At 43.6% G+C, this 17,068-nt stretch overlaps 1 protein-coding gene across 5 annotated transcripts in view; it reads right to left on the bottom strand.

Annotated features, from left to right (window-relative positions):
• The window catches only part of LOC119890675 (protein sidekick-2-like), an 85,464-nt gene that overhangs the window by 35,708 nt on the left and 32,688 nt on the right, over positions 1-17,068 (bottom strand). For 4 of the 5 annotated variants that reach the window (XM_038702043.1, XM_038702056.1, XM_038702065.1 and 1 more), the window contains exons 2-3: positions 1,781-1,943; positions 94-200 (exon numbers count right to left, since the gene is read on the bottom strand). In XM_038702043.1, the coding sequence (XP_038557971.1) occupies positions 94-200; positions 1,781-1,943 (270 nt within the window). The remainder of the gene's footprint in view (positions 1-93; positions 201-1,780; positions 1,944-17,068) is intronic. The other variant, XM_038702050.1, reaches the window with a different exon arrangement.

The raw sequence follows: 17,068 nt of genomic DNA, 5'->3' as shown, positions 1-17,068 counted from the left end.
CCACATACTGTGCATGACAAGCCTTTAACAAAAACAGTGTCCTCCCCTTAAGCTGTCAGAACTGGAGATGTATGGAAATAAACCCACACTTACAGGCAACCTGCACTTCAGTACTGCACTGCATTATAGCGCCCACTCGATTCCTCACAATGCAGCGGTAGTGGCCGGCGTGCAGCCGGTCCAGCGAAGGGATCAGGTACCTAATCGGCACACACAACACAAAGTGCCATTAGTCATCATCAGCATGACAGACAGCGACATTTGTCATCTTGGCGCTTTTATTCCCCAATACGCAAGATGCTCAATTAATCGAGATGTATCATTGGGCACCTGAAACACAGCTTAAATGGCATTCCACTTGAAGTGGGATTTGGTGCGTTGTGGTGCTGGAGAGTATAGCAAACTTAAGACTGTAAGAAGAATGTAATCTTTAGGCCAGCTATGGGGCAAACAGCAAAGATAGAAGAGTTTCTGAGTGGCAGGACTAACAAAAACCTGTTGTTATCCTGTATCCTCAGTCAGTTGAATCAATACCAGCACCTGTCACATGTTAGTCCCAGGCAGCCATATCGGTGTCTTTCCCCTGAGGGGCATTCATGTTAAATGGTTTTTGTGAAATGATAGCTAGATAAACCCAGAACTGTTAATTGGTTTCTACAACCACTTAGGAGTGTAGAGTCCGGCCGGTCTACCCTGTTTCCCCTGCACTGCAATTCAGGGTGGGGTGGGAAGTTGGAGTGTGGGTGATGTGTGTGTGTGTGTGTGTGTGTGTGTGTGTGTGTGTGTGTTGGGGGGGGGGGTCTGATTAAATGGATTCCAGTTCTCCTCTTTGATCAGGGCTGGTGAAGAATAACAAGCAGAGGGCTGGCCTGAAAAGCAGACCCAGAGACTAAGCCACGTGAGAGCTCAGCCAAATGCTGAGGAAAGACAGGGAAAGAATAAAAAGATGGGGGGGGGGGGGGGGGGGGGAGAGAGGGAGAAAGACAGACAGGAGAGGGAAGGTGCATGTGGGGAGGGGGTAGCCAGCGATAGCAATCAGACAATGCCACCTGCGAGTGTCTGTCTATGTCTAGGGGACTAGTCAGACTGTGAGTAGCGAGTACAGAAAACACGGCTAGAATTAGATAGAAACTGACTTTCTCTGTGGACTGCAACTGTGTACACACATGCAGGCCCAGTGGCCCACAAGCATACAGCTCATGTACAAATAGACACACTGATACATAAGCACATATACACACACACACACACACACACACACACAAAGGCCTTGTTGAAGCTTTATCCTTAGTATATCCAAATTCGGTGCTCTTAGTGTAAGGTTGTAGTACATAATAAAACAGTACCCGGAAGAACACAGTCAGTGAAACAGCATCTCACTGCTGACAGAGGAAATTAGCCCACCCACACTGCACAATCTGATGGAAAATATGCATTGTGCGATTTTTGTCACAGCAATGAAAGTTACAACAAACAGCAAGCGAGAAAATAAGAGTTATCTGCTCACACCATCTCTGAATGTTGAATACGGTGTCAGAAACAAATCGGAATAATTCTGACAATCCCCTGAACATAAGATGTTCTGTCTCAAGGGAGACATGCAGCCAAATCAGTCCTGAATAAATGCATAGAAATGAGTGTAGCATTAAAATAAAAATGAGCAATTGAGCTATTACTTACAATTAAACGCTGCTAAAATGTCCTCATGAAGTAAGCTAATTACAGTTATGAATAAAAAGATAATAGAATCAGCTCTGGCAGGCAAGGTTGCATTCTTCACCTGTATTCCAAGGAGAAACGTGTAAGTTCGGTACCATTGTAGATCCATTTGAATTCTAGGGGCCAGCTGCCCTCTGCCATGCAGGTTAGGACCAGGCGGTTCCCCTCCAGGTGAACCTGGGTCTGAGGAGGCTCCATCTTAAAATAAGGTGGGACATCATCTACTGGAAAGAGAGAAAGAAGAAAGAGAGAAAAGTGAGAATGAACAGTAAAGACATAGGAAAAGACAGGGAAAGAGAGGGAAAGAAAGAAACAAAGAGAAGCAGTGAGATGGGGTAGTTGGTAAAAAAGGCAATGATTCAGTAACCCCTGTGAGCAGACACACAGCACAATTCCAGCAATTCACAGGAAATGAGGACTCAGAACAAGCTATTTCCATTTTTCTTCTGCACTGATTGGGAACTTGAAGGTCAACAGAGAAGCCTGCCAAAAAGCACATGGAATAAGTTGTTACTGCAAAAGCAGCTTGCTCTTTTATTTCATTTGAAAATGCGTTGGCAAAGAGGTAGAAGAGCAATTTGTGCAGCAGAGGAAGTGTAAATGAACACTTCCATACCTCTAGATCAGTAAAAGAGGGTGGGGAGAGAGACGGGGAGACAGAGAGAGGAGGGAAGGGGGAATGGGCAGAAAGCAGATGGAGAAAAATACACACAAGAGATTGCACACAAAAATGAACACAAACAAGTAGGATGATAAGAGAGTGTGAAACTAGGAAGCCGTGGTGTTGGGGGGTGGTAGGGGCTGGTTTAGAAAACACATAGTTTCCCAGCCTTAAACCCCCTTCTCTGACAGGATGAGTTATGCTCTGTGCCTCCCTTCATTTATCTTTATAGTTCCCTAATGCAGCCAGATTATACACGCCCCATCCGCAACACTGCACACAGCCAGTGCAGCCACAGAAAGCCTTTAAGGTGATACGCAAGGTCCAGGGCTGAGCTTGGAGACAAAGTGCTTTCATTTGAGCTGATGAAAAAGGCATGATCAGACCTATTGATCTGTCTGCCTCGCCAGCCACAGGCGACACTGAGCCGATTGTGCCAGTGTTTGTGGCGGGCTAATTAAAGTCTGTATTAATAGTTGCAGTAAGCCGCCAAGGCCTGGAGCACGCCTGGTTATAGGTCTACCACACTAGCTGACTCACTCTCATGGCTGATTACTGGAGCCTCTCTCTCTCTCTCTCTCTCTCTCTCTCTCTCTCTCTCTCTTCACATCCATAGGCAAGTTCACGCCCAAGATTTATGGTGGTAAATGCAGAGGATGGTGTGGTAGAACTGGTTGAATGCGAGGGCAGCCTCACAGAGCTGGGAAGGGGACATAGAAAAATGAACCTGATTGAAACTGTAAATAAAAGAATGACTGTGCACCTCTGTGTTTCACACAAGCGGTCATGTGTACACTGTGTGCATTCACACAACACAGATAACAGGACACACATGTACACACCAGTGCACACAATACCCATCCAAAAGCTTCAGCTTACTCCCCTATCTATAACCCACAAATACACAACTCATAAAAGGAAGCTAACAAACAACAGCCATCTCATTGCTTTCTTTTTCCAAAACCAGCCGTTATATGTTCCCCGTTTGGTAACAACAATACTCCACAACCTGGCTAATCTGTTCTTTTTTCTCCCTTGCATGGTCTTCTTCAAAACAAACACTGTCAAAACCAACGAGCCCTTGAAACTGATCCCTGTCTGAGTCCAAATTGTGGAGCCATCCCTGTTTATCCCCAGGCACTAGATGCTGGAGTGGTGGCTTTGCTGTAATTCCATCCACTAGTAAATGCATTCGCACTTGACACACACGCACACACACACACACACACACACACACACACACACACACACACACACACACACACACACACACACGCACACACACTGTACACACACAATCCCAAAACATTCACTTATGCCTGAAAAAAACCCCACACATAGAACAACACCCAGCCACTTTCAGCTGGTTCAGGGGCTTGGTGGCAATGTGCACTTAGCAATGTGCACAACAAGCCACCATTAGAGACCTTCACATGCCAAACCCAGTCACAGATTGATCGTCTGAGGCAAGGAATATGCATAATACTAAGTTACTGATGTGAAAATGGGGAATGGGGAATTGATTGCACTGTAATTACCACCGTGGTTACCTGTTTTAGTGCCATTCATGTGTTCACATTTGTTTCTGCCATTGTGTTGAGCCCTGATTATGAATCCCTGAACACTGGCTATCTGCATTTCAAAACACAGTTACGAAGTGCTTTACAAAACAAGATAAAAAGAAACAAAGCTAGCCCGCGCGAGAGAAAAGTCATTGTTTAACATCTCTTAAAGTGCAGAATCAACATCCAGTTTCATGCTGCTAAACCCAAGAAAAGATTGCTCTCCATGTTCACTCTGTCTTCTCTTTGAGAACTCAAATGACAGCTGACTGCCAACAGTTCTTGCTGCTGAAGGAAGATAGGACCGCTGATAAACCGCTGCACACTGGGCTCTGGGATCTAATGAGTTTCCAAAAGAGAACCTCTTGTCTGACCCTAATTCTCCTCTTTCTTTTTATCACTGTGCTTTTGACCTTTTTAGTGAACCGCTGACGACAAATGCAGGTGATACATTTATTTCTGTGGTAGACACTGCATGTGTTTTAAAGCAACTACAAGGAGTTTTTAACTGGTTAGGAAACAGTTTCAATTTGAAGGCTTAGTGTGTAATATTTAGACATATTGACAGAAATGTAATTTAGTATAACTTATTTTTAGTGATGTATAAAGACATTACGTAATAAATTGTTATATTTTTATTACCTTAGAATGAGCTATTTCTATCTACATACACCACGGGTCCACTTGCACGGACGACATGTTGCGCCGCCATGTTTCTCTCTCTTCAGAGGGCATTTCGTCACTACTTTGAATACGTATGAAGACGAAAAACAAGTAACATTAGTAGTAGTGCTAGTGGTATTGGTCTATTAGAAGTAAAAAAAGAAGAGAAATAGGAGGCCCACGCGTATTATTTAGTATAAGAACCGACAGAGCGTGTCGGCCACTGTAGATTCTCCTGTGTATTTGAAAGGGAGGGATGAGTGGTGCATTCAGTGGTGTCGTAATATTATTATCTGCTTAAATCTTTATGGCAAAAAGAGAAATAAAGTGTACAAGGACCATTAAGAAGTATACAGAAATGTACAACATGTAATTTGTACTATGGTTATAATGGTAAATTTGCTTTCCATGTAGAGTGAACTAGATGTCTGCATGTTTTTTGTTCATATACTCTGATAATGCTAATCCAACACATCATCTGAGTAGCGTCCATGTTTATTCCACATTCCAACTAAAGAGCAATTTGAATCGTAAATATCAAACATGGGCGAGTCGGGCCCAAAATTGGCTAAATTATCCTCCGTGCAGCAAGCATTAGTTGTATGCTTTTGTGTAACCCATGTATGAATGGAACTAAACAAGTTAACCTTGTTTCACCATTGTCATATTACAGTTGTAATATGACATAGCCACAAAGTGATGTATCACCTCATCGCTATACAACCTGCAAACATCTTGTAGTGTGTAGTTGCTTTGAGTATGGTTCCTCTGTTTCTTCTGTTTGAGTTTTTGTTTGAGCAGATAAATACTGTGAAAATGTATTTCTTTGGTACATGTGTATGTCAACGTGGGAGCGTCTATTTTTGCCCATGTAAATTACATGTGCGCAAATACAGTAGTACAACACTATGTTAATATATTCAGTATGTACAGTACAACTTACTGTACACAAGTATGCTGCTGTCACTATTGTATTAGGTTGATGTGTTTCTCATTTTAGAGCACTGTGACTTCATGCAACAGAAGCGTACTGTACATGACAAACATACAGTGCATGTGTACAGACACACATGCCTCTAAACACAATATACAAAAAAGGGACTACAGACTCAACTTAATGACTGGAGGACATGTGTCCATCGGAGTGCGGCTGACTGGCTGTACTGTGTCAAGGTAAAGCTGACATCTTTTGTGGAAGAGACAGGGATGGAGGGAGGAAGAAAAGGAAGAGCACTGGCCAAGAAGAACTGTCACCTCTCCCATTCCAGTGATGAACAAAGGGACAGCGGTGGGTTTGGCAGGTGCATGGCAGTGCCTGCTGCAGGCTTTCACTTCAGTTAGAAAGCTAGAGGGCAGTCCTTCTGGACCAGGTAATCCTGCAGCACTATGAGCACAGATAAAAGCCAACCAAAACGGGTCAGCAGATCCAGGGAAGACCAAAAACTGGCATGGGAGGACTAGGATGGCTTTAATGTGGCTGCTGTGCAGAGGAGCTGCCCCCAACAGTCAAGCTGCACGACCACAGAACATTCACCACAGATATAAAAACACCTTATTCTAACCTGACAGCTGAGGTTGAATGGTGGCATGGCTCCAGCCTGGTCCCCTGCTGCATACACAGAATTTTAATGGCGGTGAGACAAAGACCACAGGCACTGGGGCAGCTTTATAAACCAAGGCCCATTGTGCTGGCATGCACTCACACAGATGGTGTTCACATTCGACTTTTGTCTTGTATTTTTTCTTTTGCTTATTTTGCGCCTCACCTCCTTACCCCTATTCCAATCCAGCAGCAGGAAGCTCTCGGTTTAATCCTCAGGCACCTGTGTTTGAGCCTATGTAACCACATCCTATCTGGCACTATGTACAACTGTATCACTGATATGCAGTGATAAAGTGGAGCACCTGCCTGTTGAAACATTTGGAGGTCTACTCCTTTGCTATTCACTCGAACTTTCTCCATTTCTAAGTCAGCCTAGAGACACGTACTATACACATAAGTTCCCTGCTCCATCGACCACCTCCAGTCTACCTCATGGTGCATCATGGTGCATCATGTCATCCAGGAAATTTAGAGCTGTCATTTAGCCTCTCCAATTGGCCTTTAACGTGCGAGATGGGTCATGGTTAGCCTCTCTGATGGGGTTATGCAACAGTCACGGTAGTGACCTCAGCCTAGTAATAGGTTGGTGAAAGGGTGTGGGTTGTGGGGTTGGTGGAAGGGGGTTAAAAGCATCTTAAAAGCTGATGAAACCTCTCCCTTATAGATAGATACACACATGCATTGGGTTGACTTCATTTGTTGCTTTACAATTTGAAATTAGATGTTTTCCAACACCCCACTCATACCCTCACCTCATGAAAACACGGCCCATACTGAAGGTCAGGCTGATCCGTCACTGCTGTCACTGGGACAACAGTCACCCCGCCGATTTACACTCCATCAGATAGGTGAGTCAGAAAGCATTCGGACACAAAGGGAGAAGAAACAGAGCCTACTAGAAAAGACTGAGGAGGAAGAGAGAGTGACGGTGAAACAGATGGTGAGACAAATACAGGGCTTAATGATAAAAACAAAGAGAGATTGAGAAGCAATGTAGAGGCAGAATGAGGTGAGGGACTGAGCGGGTAGAAAGAGAAGTGAAAAGACAGGTGGGGGTGTCCTCCAACACTAGGCAGCAAGGTGAAGCGACCCATTACAGCCAAAGCCAAACAAGCAGGCCAGGCCTGAAAGACATGGATTGGAGATGGAGAGCCTCCATCTACCCCTACATTCATTTAGACAAATGGCCCATAGATCAGCATCTGCATGCTGCATGTGAGTGCCAGTCCATCACAGCTCCCACTCATATTTATAGGCCCTAGAACATGTTTCTGCACCATTCAGTACTATGCATTGTATACGACCCCTTGGTATCTATGTTGTGGTGATTAAGATACCAGTATCATCATATAATCATATAGTCATGCTCAGAGGAAAAGATGAAGTAGGAATGTGAATTTTCATGTTAAGCTGTTTACAATGTTTTTCTTTTTGATGATCCGTCTGCTTTGATGTTGCAGAAAAAGTCCTCAGGTCTCTGCAGATGAAATACTGCCTGCATTCTAGCTGTGTTCAGTGGATCGCCACGGGTTAATTGATGTGTAATTGATGTGATTAATTGAGGTGTAATGTACCGTGGTGACGTGTCTGGGATCCCACTTGCTGTGTGTGTGCATGTGTGTGTGTGTGTGTGTTTAGGCGTGCCTGTGCGCCTAGCTGATGCTACAGCAACACAATTAGAAGCAATAGCATCCAGCCAACAAATGGAGATTTAATTAGGAGTGAAGACGGAGCGGGAGGCCAGTCAATGGGCAGCAGATTGAATTATCTGGACACACACTCCAGCAGGCAGCACAGACAAATTCACAGTTGCACACATACTCAAACACACAGCCTTTCTGTTTGGAATTCTTCCCTGTTTGCCTCGCTGCTCCTCTGAGTGCCTTCCTCTACCTTTCTGCCATGCTCTGCCTGTCTCGAACTATCTTTTTATTTTTGATTCCATCTTCTTTTTTCTCTTCCCATCTTAGGTTTCTATTCTCTTTTCCCTGCCACAATAACAGTTTCCTCTCTGTGTGTTGTGGCAGTCTCCCTTTCTTGGCGGACTTGATCTCTTCCAGTACAGTAGTATTCATACGCTCTCTCCCTGCCCTCTCATCAGTTGTCATCTCTCTCTCTCTCTCTCTCTCACACACTTTCTCTCCGCGCCCCTTCCTTCTAGTTCTCTATCGAGAAGTCTCTGCATCTTTTTCTGCCTCTCTGCATCACTCCTTACTTTCACTTCTTACTTTCTATCTTCCTCCATCCTCTTGCCCTGTTCTCTCCGTCTCTTTAGCACTCTGTTTCTGAGTCACTAGCAGTATATTGTATGGTGTACCATGGGACGTGTCTGTGATATCCAGGAGCCTAATTAGCAAGTCCAGCTCCTGGCAGTGAACACGGTACGCAGAGGAGCACAGGCACAAGGCCCGGCGTCAATTAATGAGACCTCACACACCCACAGCCTCCATTACACGCCCTCTGCAGCATCAAGTCTCTAGTCAGCTGTGTCTTGTCCGATGAACAGTGGGGAAACCACAGCTGAACAACTGTGGCTAGATGTAAGAAAGTTATGTCATTAATCACCAAGGGATAGTCATAGCCTTGTAAAAGATAATGCAGGGATTCTCATCTGACTTTGAGGCACTCAAATAAGATTTATTTCTCGTAGCAGCGAGCTGTGAGCATATTCTTGGAACCAATACTTCAATAACTTGGAAATGTAAGCCAGACACTATGGCAATTTCTTTCTTTCTAAGGAGAAGATATACGAAATTGTTTTTGTGTTACGGAAGCGAGATTTGGAGAGCTCCTATGAGTAGAACACAATAGGAAATGATCCAGGTTTCCCACCCGTTGTAGTGTTTGTGTGTGTGTGTGTGTGTGTGTGACTGACATCACAGTACTATTTCCCAGGTGTGACAGACAGCTTTGGAAGAAGAAGTAAGGTTTTTGAGCACCGGATCACATACACGTCTCTCTCTGATTTTCCTCTTTTCTCTTTTCACCAGGGAGAAGGGAGATGGTAGTGGGTGGGGGAGAAAATAGGTACAAATTTTCACTTGATCTTTGTGAGAGCTAATTGACATTGTTTGAAAAAAAAAAAAAAACGAGAAAGCAACACAAACCAGTTAAACGACAGTAAGTGGAAGAAATAGCAAATAAAAAAACAACAACGAGAGCAGCATCGGGAATAGGAGGCGGGCAGCTTTTCTCAAGGCATGAGAAGGTTGGAAATAGGCCTAAGTGAATTTAGAAAGTAGGGCAAAGACTAATGGAGGAAAATAAACAAACGCGCTGAAATGTGAATTCCACAGGGCCCCGGGTCATTAGAGTTAATACTGCACGCTATGCCATCTGCCGCGATTGTTTACACTAGCCTGGATAATTAGATCCTAATTAGTAGATGGTATGGTGGGGGGAACATTATTTCACACGCATTGAGATGGAGATGATCAGATGCACCTGCAGTGCTGCCTGTCCATCCTGGGACCTCTGTGGATATCTCCATGAAGATGTAACTATCAAACAACCTCATTTAATTGCTTGATGCACCAGACAGAATCCGGATCTTTCCCTCCCACTATTTTCATATAGATTTGGAGGAGAGTCGTCTTTGCTCCTGACATTATGAAAACCTGTCTGCTCCCTGTTCTTCTTTATCCTTCATACTGTATGTGTGTGTGCTGGTGTGTGAATACATTCATCCTCATGTGTTTGTGTCTGTGTGTCTTTTAGATACAGACACCAGAATATTATCAGACAAAATGCATAGACTCAAACTGCCATGTCCCATCCGTGCTTTTCTCCCCAGCCCCTTTGAATTTCGGAACTGGAGAGATACCACTGGCATGCTAATAGTGTTTTGCTAGGTGCAAGGTATCAGGGTGCCTGCCATTGTAATATATGCGTGTGGTATGGCTGGTGATTGTGATTCCTCTCAGTGTGGCAGAGTGCATGGACGCCAGGCAGTGAGTGGCAGGGGCTGGCAGTAAATGCTAATGGAAGAGAGCAGCTGACATAGAAAAGAATTATTATCTCCCTTCATTACATTTACATGGCATGCCTGTCTGTCTCACTTCCTTCCTCTGGGCCCAGGCATGAACAGCAATCGGTGTTGTCAATGATTTATTTACCTGTTTTGTAGAAGACAAACACTTCTTTGGTGCCAATAGATCATCCAGTCAGGGACTGGGATCTCAGGAGCTTCTCAAATTGACAATACGTCACACAGATTTGATTAAATGTGAGCAACAGCAGAGTGAAGAGTGTATGGAGGCCAAAATGGATGTTTTTCTAATTTTGGTAGAGGTGATGTGCAGCAGGATCATCCCCTTTGTGAGCATGGCAGCCTGTGGGAACACAGGGTCCCTGTTCCTAATTGAGACCTCTGGAGTGTGAGAGCAGACAGAATGGAGCTTGTCTCATCACTGCCTCTCACAACCACATTACAGAGAGGCCCTATGACCACTATTTTCTCCCATCATCCATGCCAGACCACCAAGTCCCACTCTGTGATGGTGTGATAGCTACCCCATCACCCTCAAATCACTTCCTTCAGATGGAACCTCAAAGCTGCCAGCCTCCTACCCAACATCCCATCAGGCCACATGTCTGACCTCGGAGGCATCCACACAGACAGAAGAGACTTCTTTGCCAGTTCCTGTCTTCCCCCCAACACCCCCAGCAGGAGGAAAGACAGGAGAGGAGTTCTGTGGCATTGTGTGAAGACAGGCAGCCAGCACTGCGCCAGCAGGCAGACAAAGATCTGAACGCCCTGACATTATGCTAATGGCAGCGTTTGGCTGGTTCTTACATGACTTCACACCACATTGCTCATCTCAATTATCAGATACAGTAACGGGTACGGAGTGAGAAGCCTGGAACTTGAACAAAGCGGGAAACGTTCTCAGTCAGAGATACTAATTGTTGTGCTCTCCCCACATGATCCGTTAGGATGGTTTAGTGCGAGAAACCTCTTATGTGAAAACTATGAAATTATGCATGCTTAAGAATGAAATGAATGTTTAATGATTAGACATCACCAGAACATGTATATTTCTCTTGATTATTTAAGTACACAACTTAGGATAACAAAGTGGATGATCTGTCTTCTTTATTGTTCTATATATTTGTTATATACATACAATCAAACACTCAATGCACTTAATCATCCTTCTCCTTCTAAAATCCTTGTCATCTGTTCACCTAATTATAATTGTAACAAGCAAACATTTCCAAGATTGTGTCATTTTGATCTAAAAACTGCAAGAAAACCGTACCCCTTGTTAAGTAGTTATCCTAACACCGGCACAAGCATCAGCTTGGAGCCCTCTGTCAACAATGCTATCTAATATATGAGGTTAATGATGTTTTTCTAATTGTATTCTTAAGCTTACACTCAAGCTAATATTTCTTCCAATGTTGCTGTAGTGATGTTGGCAGTGTTGTTTTCTTCCATATGGGTCAAGGGCAAAGAATAAGAACCTTGCTAAAGGGGAAATCCAGATTCAAACCCTCAGGTCTCTTAACCCCAACAAGTCCATTTCTTATGCAAGAGCATGTGAAGTATGGAAAGCTGCAAATAAGTTTTGAATTTATGAAAGTAAAAACCAAGGTTAGCTGTATTTTTCAACTTCTTATACATATGCAGTAGTTCTTTCTATATAAAAAAGGGAATTACAACCACAGCAATTTTAGTCTTCACGCAATGTCACGTATATTCTGGAGGTTATCGTTAGAAATTACATAAATTTAAATAGGAACACCATCTTCCATCAGGTTAATGTATTCAGAGAATTTTTTCCCCGCAGTGTTATTGAAATGTTCCCACCACTGCTCTTAACACACCAGTGTAAAAAAAAAAAAGAAGCTTGTTAGTCATTTTCTGAACTTTCTCCGCCTCTAAGGACCTACAAAGTGGAGGCATTGACTGTTGTTGGCTGCAATCACACACTGAAATATGTGCAAATGATCAAGTGGATATGGCATACTGTTGCTGGTGCCCAAGCAACGCCATAAGTGATTTGAAGGCTTAATGTGGCTCTCCATACCACACAGAGTTATAGCCTGTGATTTGCATCATAAACGTCTGTTAAATTTCCACTTTTGGAAATGCATATCACTAAATGACAACCTTACAGGGAGCCAGATGGGGGAGGAGTAACACTTTTTCCACCCATGATGGGACCTAATTCCATATAACTACATCTATAAGCCGTGCATAAATACACATCAAATATCATTTTTTCAAGCCTCATAATCCCTGGATAATCTTCATCTACAATATGAGCAGCACTAAATTGGAGGGAAGATTCACAAATGAACATATTTACATCAGTCCCATTAGTGAGACACTGAGGAGATACTGCTTAGAGATCTGTTGCTGCTTTGAAATGCCTGTAGGCACTTAAGAATTTTATTAGAAGCACTTTAACGCTCACCATGCCATGGTAAGTAATGTGCTTTAATACACATATAATGCAGTGGATTACAACTCTGGATATTAATAAATCATCTGTTTTATTTATTACTGCTCTTTTACTATAGGGAGTAAATGACATGTTTAATGTCTTTCATGGATTCAAGGGCTTTTTGTGCATTCCTACAAATGTGTGTGTATATGTGTGTGTGTGTGGGGGGGGGGGGGGTGCGTGCGTGCGTGTGTGTATATAACATGACGAGTATCACTGCAAGTGTCTGCTTACTTGTTGACGTTTACATACAACAAATGCAGATGTTTGTGAGTGTAAAGTCGGTGTTAACTTGTGTCTTCACATGTGAGTGTACATGTATAATTATTTATATGTGGATACATGCTTGTAAATGTGTGTGTGCGTGTGAGTCTCTCTAGTGAGTTGATCCATGTAAATTTGAATTCTTCATCAGATTAAAGAGACGTGCATGTACTCCACAGTGGCTTAATGACAGGCTGATCAAAGCAAATCAGGTTCCTGGCTGAGTTGAGGGGGATCATTAGCGATGGGTCAACAGGGCATCATTAGCCAGCATGCTGCCCTTGCAGCATATTTACTCTGCTCTGAGTCTTATTGTATGTGTGTATGTACCTGTGCATGTGTGTGGGTGCACGTGCCTGTATGGGATCATCAAATGCATCCATATTGCTCTCTGATCTCTGCAGTGTGTGGGAGGAACATGGGTCTCTCCTGTGGCCCATTTCCCCACAGACAAATGCCGCTCCAGCGGTGAGAGCTAGCCTCATCTATTTTACCTCCTGCCTCCATCAACTCACTTTCTATCTATTACGACCCAACAGGCTGATCTTCATGGCTGAAGCTCATTGTAAAACCCTAGTCTTGCTGATTCAATAGGCTCTAGAGGGTTCTGACAATGACCAATTCACTCATGACTATTATTCATCACAAAACCTTTCCAGCTCTCCAATAAAATCCACCACCCACCTTTCCTACTCTGTTTGGTATGCTGTAACAATCCATCACTTCCAAATGCTGTGCTACCAAACGTACCATGCACACACAAACACACACACATATACACGCACATCACTTTTCTCTTACAACTCCACAGAACAAACTCTTTCACACCTCAGAAATTACTATTTCGGTGCAGGGCTAGTCCTTCTCTCAGCAGTTTCACATAAATTCTTACTCTCTTTACAAACATTCCCTCCTGGCTCCCTTTTACCATCCACCCTTCTCAACCGCAAACGCTCTTTTCCACTGCCAACTGTCAGTCTCTCTCCCTTCCTCTCTCACCTCCAGATGCCACCCATCCACTGCCTCCATGCCTGACTGCTTTGACAGGCCTGAGATTCAAGCAGTGGGGATTTGATCCCTATGTGGAGTGGAGTTCTGGCAGTGGGGTCCACTCTCCAACCGCTGGACGCAGAGCCCTGAGCCACTGATTAAAAAGTCATGAAGGCTTTTAGGGGCATGCAGGGCTGCAGTTTCCAGGTCTTCTGTGGATTGGCTGCCTGAAAATAGTCTTTGTGTTCCTGAGACAACAGTAGAATATTCAGAAGGGGGTTTGAGGAGATGCGGGTTTACAGAGCAGCAGCGCGTGGGCTTCCTCCCCTGTGCTCTTAAGCAACATTCTGCCGGCCTATTGCTTACTCAGTTTAGATGAAACACCTACAGTCTACATGCACTGTACATCATTGGCCCCTATATGAGCATTTTGTCCAGGCATTATGAGTGTGACTACAACTCGTTTAAAGCGGTGGCATCCTCCTTTCATTTCAATCATGCCAGAATCAGCTTGTGCTGGGCGAGTCATCCTCTGTGTACAGGTTCATACACAGAAACATCTGGCAGTAAATAGTGTATTGGTGCTTTCTTTGAAGATGAATACAGGGACTAATGAGAATGGCTGTGAGCTTGTAAATCATCCACCTGAGTAGCTGGCTTTCAAAAAATGTGGAACACAAATCAAGAAGGTTGCCATTTGTCTCATAATGACTGCAAGCACAGGTCGTATACAACAATACACATGTGAAACAAGACCTTAATGTGATGTGAAAAAAGCATTGGCCTCCCAGTCTTACCAACAGCAACCATCCATACCATTGTCACAAATAGCAGCCAGCCACTAATGGAATCAATAAAGCCTTGCAAATATTTACAGGACAAGAGAGCCTCAAGGCAATCAATTCCAATCTATAGGACGATGGAAGGTTCTACTGTGGCTATGTTTCAGGTTAGAAAAATCAATAAAGTCAGCTTTGGAAACAGAAGGGAAAAAAACGTATTGCACACGCATCACTCACTCTTTTACTCATACGCTCTCTCCTTCCTTCCATCATTCTGACCCTTGCGTTGCTTCCTCTTTTTTTCCAAGTTTGACATCGCTGGCTGCGCATCCCAGCAGGTGTCAGAAACCGCAGGGAATGCATCCAGAAAAGTAGTGGGAGACAGCATTTGAAGAAGGGAGAAGCTAGTGGATGTGACAGTCTGTTGAAAGCCTGGGAGATAACAGTATCTGCTTCTGGAAGTCTTAACAGGTAGAAAGGTAAAGTAGGGGGGGAAATGAAGGGGTGAGAGGGCCAGGCAAATTCTCTGGATAATAGGATATAAAAACAATGTTGCTCAGTTTCAGCATACATTCGCAGGTAACAATGAAGGCAGGCTGACTGACGGAAAGTGAAGCGTGGAAGCAGTGCAGAGAATAAGAAGTAGGGTATATTAAAAACAGATTGCTTCCATTTCTCTCAGGGGGCAGATTTTTTTTTATGCACAAGGTTGTAATCCCTAGTTTATGTTCTGTAGTAACTAGCTCAATAAAATACATCAACCCAGCACATAAAAAGTGAATAAAACAGAGTGTATAAAAGTGTGTCAGGGTGACAGGAAGCTATAGAAGTCAAGACCGCCCAGAGTGATCGCTGATTTATTGATGCATTGATGCTTGATAGTGCATCAAGTTCAGCAACTTCTGATAAATAGGCAATAATGCCAGGCTTTTCTCTAGTAGGCAAGCAGTTACCAGGCCTCACGCAGCTCCCCGGTCTCCAGCCTAATGAGCAGGTAGTTGGGGGGAGAGTAAGAAAGAGGCTCTGTCCCTCTCTCTCTCTCTGTGATGCCACTTGCTGTGTTTTCGCTCTCTCATGCACAACGCTCCTAGAGAGAACAATCAGAGAGAGCTACAGCCTCTGCCAGCGGCTATCAGTGTCTCTTTAACAACTCCACCTTCCCTCTGTGGTAACATACATGTGGGAAAAACTCTGTGTGTGTGTGTGTGTGTGTGTGTGTGTGTGTGTGTGTGTTAAATAGCCACACAAAACCCCTCTGCTGGCCAGCTTTGGTATAAACAGACCATTACGAACAGCTTGAAGGCTTTACAAACTGTGGCTTACAACAAGTGTACGGTTAATAGCGGAGCCACATGTCACTGGACATATCACAGTGCATTCCACTGCCCCAGGGCTTGAAAACCCAAGAACGTGGTCGACTGCTTCATCACCCAAAGTGCCTGCCTCAATGTGTGTGTGTGTAACAATACAGATAAATCAGGCACACAAATCAACTATTCCACCATTGTTCATGTTTTACACTCTGTGCATCATGCAGATATAAATACTGCATGTTCCCCAATACATCAAAAAACAACTTTATCTTGATATGATAGATATTTCACAACGCAGCTCAATTAAATTGACTGTTTCAACTGAGCTGTGGGCAAAATCCATAAAACAGATCAAACCGAAAATGCATCGGACAGAAAGTGTGTGTTTTTGTGTGTGTGTGTGTGTGTGTGTGTGTGTGCATGCCTGTGTCTCTACAAGAGAGAGAGAAAAGAAGAGAGGGAGAGAGAAAGAGAGAGACTGACCACACAAACTTGAAGGCCCACTTGGCAAAGCATACGTGGTTGTGACTGCCAACTTACGAAAAATGTCAATTACTTGCTCTACATCTAAAACTTTTATGAAGGCTTCTAGGCTGTATCAAAGCCTTCCACTTCAGCGGCTCACTCGAAAATATTTTCTCTCAGAGAAAATCAGCTTTAATTATTGAAAGTGTGGCTTCAAGTTTATTAGTGTTTTTCAGGACTTCCTTCAAATAGCTGTCCAAGGTGCAATTGTGCATATCAAAATGATCTTATTGATTCTAACCTGCTTTCCTTGTTGCAAACAGACAGACTGTCAACAACTTCAGATCTTTTCCCTTCAGTGGAAGGCTTGTGATGCATTACAAAGACAACTGTTTGCAGACACACAGAAAACATGTAATAGCAGAAAACACAGATATGATTCTGGAAGGAAATGAGAAACAAACAGAGAAACTAGAGATAGGGGCACAAACCAAATCTTGCAAAATCTGCAGAAGAAACACAACAAAGGTTGAATATAAATAAATGTGAACAATTGTCATCGCTGATGATCAAACATTGTAGTGGCAGGTGGTC

Source organism: Micropterus salmoides, unplaced genomic scaffold (genome assembly GCF_014851395.1).
Source record: "Micropterus salmoides isolate LMB-PRFRI ecotype aquatic unplaced genomic scaffold, ASM1485139v1 Ms_hic_scaffold_10, whole genome shotgun sequence".
Lineage (NCBI taxonomy): Eukaryota > Metazoa > Chordata > Actinopteri > Centrarchiformes > Centrarchidae > Micropterus > Micropterus salmoides.
This window is presented reverse-complemented; position numbering and strand designations above follow the sequence as displayed.